The following is an 11,177-nucleotide window of genomic DNA, read 5'->3' on the forward strand; positions in this document are numbered from 1 at the left end:
GGGGTGGCTAGACGGTGGTACGACCCTACTGACGGAAATTCTAACGGTGTAAGGCATGGGAAGTAATTTCTAACAAACTCTGTTTAGGGTGGTAGCAAAGTGAAAAAAAAAAAAAAAAAATTAAAACGGTAGCAAATCTGATATACCAAACACCTCTATGAATAAAACTTTAAGACGATATTCAAGACTTAAAATTGAATATTATTCATTTCAATATATCATTGCCCTTTGGACTCCCTTTGCACCTAAAATAATAAACTTAACTCAAAACTTTCCAAAAGGACCCGGCAATGCAAAATTGACTTGACTGTTCCAAGCACAATAAGCTGTTTAGCCCAACACTATTCAATTAAGCCGCCAACACCAACACGTTTTACCCGTCTAACTCGTTCCTCACCGATTCATTCATTCATTCATTCTAGACTCGTTCGAATCTCCTCATTTTCTCTGCGTTATTCCAACGAAGGTCATTTTCTCTCTCTTCCATTTTCTCTTACTTTTGAATTTCATTCATACTAACTTTTCTAGATTTCAATTTCTTCAACTGCTACTGATTTAATCTTCCTGTAATTGCATTAATTTTTCTTAATTTTTGGATTGTTTTGCTCTTAATTTTTGCAATTTTAGGCTGATCATGTCGTTTTTCCGAGGCATTTCAACTCTCTCGAAGCTTCGTTCTCGAGTTGTAAGCTTCTCGATCTTTGTTTAATTTTGTTAAATTTTATTATGTTTACTTCTAATATTACACTTTGATTTATCAATTTTGATGTATATTTGCAATCCGAGCTAACTATAAACATTAAATATAGTTCGTAATTCAATATCAATTTAGGAATGTATGACAAAATTACGGCGTTAATTGGTGTAATTAATGTTTTTTTGTTAGCTTTTGAGGTTGCGTTTGAATACTTGCATATATCATTATCCTTTTACTACTTATTTGGTAATTATAAGTAGATATTGTTGTAATTTGCTTTTAATTCCTATGAAAATGAATGTTCTGTAATTTAAATTTACAAATATATGGTTTTGAGTTATGTTTTTGTAAAATTGTTGTAGCCTTGATGATGTTATGAATGAATTTTTACTTGCAGGGCCAACAATCAAGTCTAAGTGGTTCTGTGAGATGGATTCAGATGCAAAGTTCATCTAGCCTTGTAAATTCTATCTCCTTGTTTACGCCATTGATTTATTAATTTGTAATTTGTAAAGTTGAGTGAAAATGTATTTGTACATAAATAACCTCCATAAATTTATTTTGGTTATGCATTGTAAAGAGGTATTATTGTAGCTGAATGTTTGTCAATGTCAAGTGTAAGTGTAAAGTGAGAAGTGACCATATTGTGGTGTAAACTAGAGAAGAATGCAGGTGTTTGTTATAAATTTAAGCTTATAAAAAGGCGATACGATCGACATGATTGTTTAATCATCAAGTTTAAAATGTTGCATATTTTTAAATTGTTTGTTTTAAATGTTAAGCTTATTGTGTCTTATGCGATAATTTTCATGTGATGAGCAGGACCTTCGTTCCGAGTTACAAGAATTGATTCCTGAACAACAGGTTTGTTTGACTTCAAATTTGATGATTATAAACTTTTGCTTTAATGTAGTTTACATTCATGATGTTCTTACTGTGGTTTTGTTCTTGATTCCAATATCTATTTCTGTAGGAACGGTTGAAGAAGATAAAGAAAGAAAATGGAAGCGTCCAGCTTGGGAACATTACTGTTGACATGGTATTAGCTTATCTATAATCAATAGCTCTATACTCCTATTTTGTTATCGTACATTACTCATACTTTGAGAAATTTCTGACTCATTAGAACTTAGGACAACAATGTGAACTTAGGACCATGCCATTTGAGGTGTTAGGATACTAGTGGCTAGCTACATTGGATTGTCGTAGTATAAAAAATAATCACGTTGTCGTATAATTCATAGCTACAATACTTGTTATATCTCTTTTTTGGCCTATGGATTTTTACTTTGTCTCTTTCTCATATAAGTATATTGCATTAATGTAATAGGTATTGGGAGGAATGAGAGGAATGACCGGTTTACTTTGGGAAACTTCTTTACTTGACCCAGAAGAGGTATAGTAATTTTCACTACTTTCCAAATGTTTCCCTTCTGTTAATTTTGACATTAATGTTAATTTGTTTCATTGATTATGATACTTTTTTAGGGAATTCGGTTCAGGGGTTATTCTATACCTGAGTGTCAGAAACTATTACCTGCTGCAAGTCCTGGTGGAGAGCCATTGCCTGAAAGTCTTCTTTGGCTTCTTTTAACTGGAAAGGTATATAAATTCATCTTACAAATACAGGCTGCAAGCTTCTCAATGTCCTTAGCCTTTTTTTCTTTAATAATCCATTTTTCGATATTGTGCTTTTGTCTGGGTCTAAAGATCTCAAAGCATACTGTATATGCTATGGTCTTCTGCTTTGTCCTTAGCCTTTCTATCTCTAAATTTCTGCATAATTGAACCTGAAGATCTCCAAGCATACTGGATATGCTATGGTCTTCTGCTTTGCCTTATTTTGTCTCACTCTGTTTAAAGAAAGTTGTTCTTTTGCCATTTGTCTGAATGTACTAGAATAAGATTTTAAGAATGTCATTTGATCATAAGATTCCAGTTTGAATGTGAGAGAAGGCTGATTTTGAGTTATTATGCCCTTGTCTGAGTATTTTTATATTATCATTATTGACGTATTCCACTATGAAATCAATTGGTGCCCTGAATATGCAGATAGGGATGAAGAGATCTTGCTAAATTGTTCTTCATGGTTGATGTGAGAACTATATTGTAGACACAATTTTATACGTTATTACCTTAGAATTTATGTTATGATTTATGAAAATTGCTTGTCACATGTTATGTCAGCAGTGGTCATAGTGCCAGTCTACCAAGCAAAAATTTCTGGTTACATAAAAATTCTAATTTTACTTAATCTTTGAAATTTATATTCTGTATCTTGCTTTTCTTCCATTAATTTAGGTCCCAAGCAAAGAGCAAGTAGATGCGTTATCAGCAGAATTGCGGGAACGTGCTTCAATCCCAGGTTCACTTTTTCACTAATGATACATTTTTTTTAAGTCAATCTATCCTTTTGCGGTATTGGTGTCTAATTTGTAGGTATACTATGCTGTATTTCTATGCATGTACACTCTTCTTTGCTTCTTAAGCTATTTGTTTTTTTCCTCCTAAACTGCATTTGTGTTTAACTTTTTCTTCTTGATTTTCATCAACTGATGTAAGAGTTGTTTTTCACATTTTCAAAACTAGCAGTTGACTGGTGGTCAATTACTTGTATCTTTTTCCTATCCTTTGCCTTTCTTATCCATAGGATGTGTTATCAATACTTCATCCATTTCTTTTTAGTTGCATCGCTTCTCCTTTATTTTTGGAAATTTCATATTAGTTGCAAAACTTGAAACAAATCTGTAGTAAGTAACTTTGGACCTGGAAAATTATTACCTTTCCCTCACTTCACATTTACACTTGGAAACCCTTTCCTTATCTCTCTTCTTTCTTGAAAATCGTTCCATTTCATTTGGTTGCAACTGAAAAGAAATGGAGGAACTATTAAGAAAAGTTTTCTCGTTCTACTCATGTGCTTTATCTTAGCCATCTTTGTCTAGTTGGATAAAACTTTCAATAAGTGTGAGAATTTATTGAATTATTGTAATTGCAGACCATGTGTACAAAACAATTGATGCCCTTCCAATAACTGCTCACCCGATGACTCAGTTTACTACTGGTGTTATGGCCCTTCAGGTATTGATTATACCTTAATTTTGGTGTCTTCCTTATTGGTTTCTCTTGTTTTTTGTGGCCTGTATGTTAATTATTCAATGATGTAAAATTACTTCTGGATGTTAGTTCTGTAAGCTATTTCTTGTTCTTTTCCTTTTTGTCTTTCTTGATGTGACTGTTTTACTACTCTGATCATGCTATTGCATTATTGATGAAAGCTTCTAACTAATGACCTCTGTCTCACGTCCTTATAATTTATGAAACAACAAATAAAAGGAAAAAATTGATTGCTGGTAAGGTGTATAACTTTTCTTTTTTTCTTTAAGGTCCAAAGCGAATTTCAGAAGGCTTATGAGAAAGGGATCCACAAATCAAAGTGAGTCACTACGATATTTTACTGCAGCTTTATTTTACCTGTCTTGTAGATTCTTGACTTTCTTCATCTAGCCAAGTACTAAAGGGGATTTTGATTCCAGGTTTTGGGAGCCAACATATGAGGATTGCCTTACTTTGATTGCTCAAGTTCCTGTTGTTGCAGCTTATATTTATCGCAGGTCAGTATTACTTCTATCAGTCATTAAGATTTCAAGGATGGTGTTTTACCAGCTTCAGGTGTTGTTTTGTGTAATAAGCAGAAAGTAAATGAAATGAGCTCTCAGATATTAAAGTCACAATCTGTTGGAGCCCAGGTCTATGATCTTATGTACACTTAAAAAGGGGCATATGTATCAGTATCACGAGGGTTTCATGACTTTTGATGTAGCTAGTATTGTTTAGTGAAAAGAACTGTACTTGGGTTTTAGTGACAAACTTCTATATCTTTTGGAAATATATCCACTCCCTTTATAAGGAACCTTGAAAATTTGACGACACTCATCCTTTACTCAAAACTTATAAGCATTGCTAAAAAAGAGTAGGTGATTTACTACTTTATAGTGATCACGTAGTGCATGCTTTTCTGTACAAAGTATACTATAAATCTATAATGGCTCCTCAAAAGGATGGTGAAGGCTTAAAGAGTATAGATGGGTTGGCCTTACTTTCTGCATTCTTGCTGCCAATTTGATGTCAATTGGTCCATACAGGCAGCTGGATATAGTGTGAAGGTTGCTGACTTGCTGCTCATAGTTTTTTTTTTTTGTTTTTTTTTTGTGAGTTATAATTGGATAAATATCGATTTAGTTTTATTAATCTGTTGAAGGATGTATAAGAATGGAGAGATTATACCAAAGGATGACTCCCTAGATTATGGTGCAAATTTCGCGCATATGTTGGGATTTGATAGCTCTCAGATGCTTGAGCTGATGCGGCTTTATGTCACACTTCACAGGTAAACATTTGCCAGAATGTTCAGATAAGACATGTCTCATTAGAATCATAGAATTTACTTATATTAAGATAAAATATAATTCTCCTATTTTGCAGTGATCACGAAGGTGGTAATGTTAGCGCTCACACTGGCCATTTGGTAAATATCTGAAAAGTTTACTTTCTTTGTCCTCAACTCCTCGGTTTTCAGTTAGTTTGCTTCTGCATTGGTGGGCTTCTTTGGAGTTCATGATAATAAATTTTTTTTTTTTTTAAAAAAAAAAAAAAAAAAAAAAAAACCAATTAGAAGCATCTTTATGCATCAAATAATCAAATATTACACTTGAACTTTAGGATTCTGACCTGCTCTTACCACAATGTAGGTGGGTAGTGCACTTTCAGATCCTTATCTATCATTTGCAGCTGCATTGAATGGGTTAGCTGGCCCACTCCACGGATTAGCCAACCAGGTATAATATTTTTCCATAACTATTTTTCTTTCTATTTGATAATTACTAACCAGTTAATGCTGCAAAATAAAACATTGTTAGTTATACATTTTTTTTTTTCTGAATTTGAGTTCCTACAAGGCTACAGTTTGAAATTGTTACATGTTTTTTCTGTTACATATTTTACCATGCATTGGAACAAGCTAAATCTCAAAAACACTAAACAGTTGTGGATTAAGTGCTTGACCTATTCTTATCTCAGGAAGTGCTGCTTTGGATTAAGTCGGTTGTTGATGAATGTGGAGAGAACATCTCGACTGAGCAGTTGAAAGATTATGTTTGGAAGACACTAAACAGTGGCAAGGTAAGTCGATAAATCATATGTATGATCAATGATCATGCTGTCGTTGAACAATAAATTGCCAACTAGCATTAGCTAACGTTCAATTTATATTTTGAGTGTGTGTCTGTGTGGTGGGGAGGTAAAGGATAGCTACAGTTAGTGTGTGCGCGCGCACGTGCGCCGCATTGTAATTATAACAACTATGAATGTAAGCTGGAATTGGTGTTTGTCCGACTGATGGGGGAATTAATGTATGCATCAAGTATTCAAGTGTAAATTAAGACATGGACAAATATGGTGCAACAATATCTTTAAGATAGCTACAGATATTGACTGCGCTATTCTATGGCAAGGTGTGGTTTGGTGTGACTGTAAATTCTGTAATTGATCAAAATTGTGGGATAAGGAGAGAAAGGGAATGGGTGGGCCTAGTGGCTATAGTAAAATCTTATACATCTTGAGGGCGAGAGCCATAGGGAACAATAGGAAAGCAATCTCTGAGCATTCTGCTTGTGTTTATGATAGATCCTCCCATTTTTCAAACCATCTGTAAACATTGAGAGTAGACTTAAACTGTCCACCTGTTTTTTCTCAATTCGTTAAATCTTGATGGTCTGTTCTTGCTAAATCTTGTTAGATTAGTCCTTACTCATGTAAGATCATCCATATGCCCCCATACTCCCATAAAGGTTCTAACACATACATGGCTGTTATTATGTACACTTTTAAATCTATAGGTGGTACCTGGATATGGTCATGGAGTTCTGCGGAAGACAGATCCAAGATACACATGCCAGAGAGAATTTGCGTTGAAGCACATGCCTCACGACCCACTTTTCCAACTGGTATATATTTTCTGAAAGATTATGATTATTTTCTTTCTTAACTTTTGAGATTATAACCTCAATAAAATGTTTTTGCAGGTGTCAAAGTTGTATGAAGTGGTGCCTCCTATTCTAACAGAACTTGGAAAGGTATAATGCTTTGGATATGATAGTTCTTCGCTTTGGATATGTTAGTTCTTTCAAGAATTTGCACGAGTTTCTCTCTTTCTCTTAATGTATGATGTTTTTGGATTATGTAGGTTAAGAATCCATGGCCAAATGTCGACGCTCATAGTGGAGTTTTGCTGAATCACTATGGTTTGACTGAAGCAAGGTATCCTCCTTTTCCTCTTTTGTATTCCAATCTTTCAAACTATTTTCCTAGTAATATAACTAAATATCTTCTTTGACAGGTACTATACAGTTTTGTTTGGAGTATCAAGGAGTCTTGGCATCTGCTCACAGGTTTGTTCATTTTTATATTCTAAATTTGCTCATTAATCTTCACTGTAAATGATTGTTTGTTATTCGTTATAAATTTTTACATTTTATCTCCTCATACAGCTAATATGGGACCGAGCTCTTGGCTTACCACTAGAGAGGCCAAAGAGTGTGACTATGGAATGGCTTGAAAAGTTTTGTAAGAAGGGAGCATAATAGTGATGGGCTGATGGCATTATAGCTTGTTATTATTCTCGACGAGTTTACAATAATTCTTTTCAATGGGCAAATTATTCCTTTTTGGAAATAAAAAGATAGCGAGGAATTTAGTAGTCTCTATCTCTTGCAACAAGTGTTGCATTTTGTATCTTTTACATTTACTTATACACAGTTTGTAGGATCATTGAAAAATACGAGAAAGAGTTGAATGCAAGCAATTTATAGAGGAATTGAGCCTTAACATCTGATAGAGTCACTGTATGTGAGTCACCTTGTATGTAGTTAGCATTGGTTCAAAACGATGCAACATTTTTCGTTAAGCTGGTTGTGATTTAGCTCGAGGGTTTGATATGCAGTAATTTGTTAATGTTGCAAAATACGATTGTGTAACTTCCCAAAAAGGTCATGTTCCGTAACATCTCTCGAGTTTCCTTGGAAAAAAGATTTTACATTTTTACCTCTCTGAATCCTAGATCTTATATTCTTATTACAGTCTGAAAATGTTATTTAACTCTTCATTTGTTGGAAAATTTTTTTTACATACTTTTCATTGTTTTTATAATTTGGATTTGACATGTCAAATTGTCAATTGAGGTTATTGTTTAGATAACAAGAGTAATAAAATCAGCCAAGGACTTTAAAGATTCTTCAAAGTTTTTTTAATTTTTTGAAAGAGATTCTTCAAAGTTTTTAGTTGCCTTACGCTCTTGGAATAATAGTCATAAATAAATGGAAAATTTGTTAATTACTACCTCAGAAAGAGCTCCCTTGTTAATTACTACCCGTAAAAAAAAAAGTTTCTAATTACTACCCCACATTCAACATAATTGCACCGATTACTACACAAGTGCTATTTCCGGTAACTTAACTCAACATATGACGTCATAACCCAATTGTAACCACACACTAACCTAACTAAAGTTAAATAAACCTAACCCACCCAAAATTTTTAAAAAATTACCCCCAATTAATTACCCCCCACTTATTACCTCACCTAACTGGCGAAAAAAAAAAAGGTTAATTCTTCTTTTCTTCTTCTAATCTCTTCTTCATCTTCTTCCTTAACAAAACTCCATTAAAACCTAGAATTACAGTTCGTTTGCGAAGCAAAACCAGTGAAAGCTCACAATATTTGCCCTAACTAACAAAGTAATCTGGTTGTGAACTTGGGTTCCAATTGAATTTTGCCTTTCTCATTCTCTGCTCTCAGTTCCTGCCTTTCTTCCACAAGCCTTAGTATGATGTTTGAGTCATTTCTTCATCATGCCAGTAAAAATAATTACATCCCCTACTGTTTGTTTCTGCATCGAAATCTGGGCAAGCAACAAATCGTCTTCCTGGATTCTCTTTTGTCCAAGAGGTCATCAATGAAGTGTGTAATCCGCATGCACCTACAAAGCCTAGAACTTGGTCGAGCAAGTTGCATACTCATCTTCAATCTAAACCAATTGATATTGAAGGTTAAATTCTGCTCAATTGTTCAATTGTGTAAAAAACCCAAATTTACACACAAAATCCTAAATAATTTGTTCAATTATCACAAGATTAGGGGAAACAAATCATTTACCTTTTCAAAAGTGTTGCTTTTGCAAGCAGAAATGCGCGAATCACCAGGAGGATGAACACTTACGTGATTTACAGAGGAAAGGATGAGAGGATTTGGGTGAAAGATCCGTTGAGAAGTTCAGTTGGCTTCTCTCAATTGATTTTATATCAACTGAGTTGTTGGGGTAAATTTCTTAGTTAATTTGTGTTAATTAAGGTTAATTAGGGGGTAATTAGGGGATAAAAGGTTATAATTTGGGTGGGTTAGGTTTATTTAACTTTAGTTGGGTTAATAGATGGTTACACTTGGGTTATGACGTCATATGTTGAGTTAAGTCACCGGAAATAGCACTTGGGTAGTAATCGGTGCAATTATGTTGAATGTGGGGTAGTAATTAGAAACTTTTTTTTTTACGGGTAGTAATTAACAAGGGAGCTCTTTCTGAGGTAGTAATTAACAAATTTTCCTAAATAACTAGTCATAAATCTGAGTAATGTTGATGTGTTTGTTATAAATAAACACTATCTAAAACAATTGTTGATTAAACAAATTAAATTTGAATAGGATATTTTTGTTAAGCCATGTAAAAATACAGTAAAAATTTCTACTTGTATATGAGTTGGAAAAGTATATATTTCATTCATTAAATAACTTTTATGGAACCCAACAAAAAGAGTTACAAAGTTATTAGGGAAACAAAAAATGGGTTACAAGTTACAAAATTGCATTCATTAAATAACTTATATGTATAGAAACCCCCATTATAATCTCAACTTCCGTTTAATCTTTGTGCCTATATAAAGACGTAATAATAATATTTTATCATCATAACATTATTCATTTTCTCTCGATTACTCCATTACAATGGATACTAAAATTACCCTACACATAAATTTACTTGTAATGTTCGTGATGCTACTAACCTCGTTTGTAGCCTCTAGACCAAATGCTATCATTGAAGCCGTTAATGAGCCTAGCCCAAGTCCATGCACATGTTTTAACAACGTTTCTTTTGTAGAATGTGCAAATAAGGCAGGTGCTATTTGTGGAAATGCAATATTTTTATATGTATTTGCTGATGCAAAAATTGTTACTCGAGAATGTTGCACAACACTAATAAATATGGGAAGACAATGCCATGACCTATTGACGGATGCAACCGTCAAATCAAAAGAAGTTGATGAGAAATTGAAATCCTTGATATGGAAAAAAAATAATGAAGTTTGGAATCGTTGCAAGACTGATGGTCATATTGGTTAAATGGCTTCGTTTTGTTTGCTTTGTTATGTTTACAAATCCTAAAGTTTGGATGTTTTTAATGATTTGCTAGAAATAATGATATTCACGTTTTATAACATCATTATAAGTTATAACTGATGTATTAATTTTGTTTAATTATCGCTCTGTCATAAAATTTTGATAAAATATGAATGTTATGATGATTTATAATGTTTTGATATATTGTTGTTATTTATAAAATTCTTCAAGGCTAAGGTTTTAAGATGACCACCTAAATGGGCCTAATGACAACTCTCTTTTCATTAACCCAAGTGTGCTTTTAATCTCATTTTAACGATAATTCATTTGAATGAATAATAAAACCCATTTTGTTGGGTTTTATTATTATTATTATTATTATTATTATTATTATTATTATTATTATTATTATTATTATTATTATTATTATTATTATTATTATTATTATTATTATTATTATTATTATTATTATTATTATTATTATTATTATTATTATTATTATTATTATTATTATTATTATTATTATATATAATGGGCCAAAATAACCCAAATGAATTGTTCAATCAAGATATAAGAGTCAATATTTGTTGGATTTTGTTTTATTTCATTTTTTTTACGTTAAAAAAAAAAAAAATCTTCCTCCGATTTTAAATACTTACTCTATTTCTCTATGCGCGGAATTTTAGGAGAAATAATAAGGGGCCGTTTGGTTGGGGTTAATCATCAAAGGGAATCAGAATCAACTGCCCCCATTCCCTTTGTTGCTGTTTGTTAGCCCATTTTTTCCATTCCCTTTACCCCCTTCATTCCCCCAAATCCTTCTAACTTCATTCCCAACCCCCTAGGTATTTCCATTCCATTCCTTACCCACCTTCACATCACCACATCACCACCTTCACACCACCACATCACCACCGGAAAACCAGCCCAGACCACCGTCGTCCCTCCTCCGACCACCGCCGACCCTCGCCGCCCTCCCCTCCCCCGAAAAAACCACCCATAGCCCCGAAAAACCCTAACCCCGATCTCCCTT

The 11,177-nt window shown here is 33.3% G+C and overlaps 1 protein-coding gene across 1 annotated transcript; it reads left to right on the forward strand.

The window, feature by feature from the left end:
- The first annotated feature begins 375 nt into the window (after positions 1-375).
- Positions 376-7,676, forward strand: LOC145558730 (citrate synthase, mitochondrial). Its single transcript, XM_081620052.1, has 20 exons — positions 376-466; positions 628-685; positions 1,095-1,157; positions 1,520-1,561; positions 1,671-1,736; positions 2,028-2,093; positions 2,186-2,299; positions 2,999-3,062; positions 3,696-3,778; positions 4,084-4,133; positions 4,234-4,311; positions 4,959-5,087; positions 5,183-5,225; positions 5,449-5,535; positions 5,777-5,878; positions 6,595-6,702; positions 6,781-6,831; positions 6,942-7,015; positions 7,095-7,146; positions 7,246-7,676. Exons 2-20 carry the CDS (start codon positions 635-637, stop codon positions 7,336-7,338), a joined length of 1,416 nt encoding a protein of 471 aa, XP_081476178.1. The 5' UTR covers positions 376-466; positions 628-634; the 3' UTR covers positions 7,339-7,676.
- The last annotated feature ends 3,501 nt before the right edge of the window (positions 7,677-11,177 follow it).

The sequence above is a fragment of the Chenopodium album genome, chromosome 9, assembly GCF_948465745.1.
Source record: "Chenopodium album chromosome 9, dcCheAlbu1.1, whole genome shotgun sequence".
Taxonomy (NCBI): Eukaryota; Viridiplantae; Streptophyta; class Magnoliopsida; order Caryophyllales; family Amaranthaceae; genus Chenopodium; species Chenopodium album.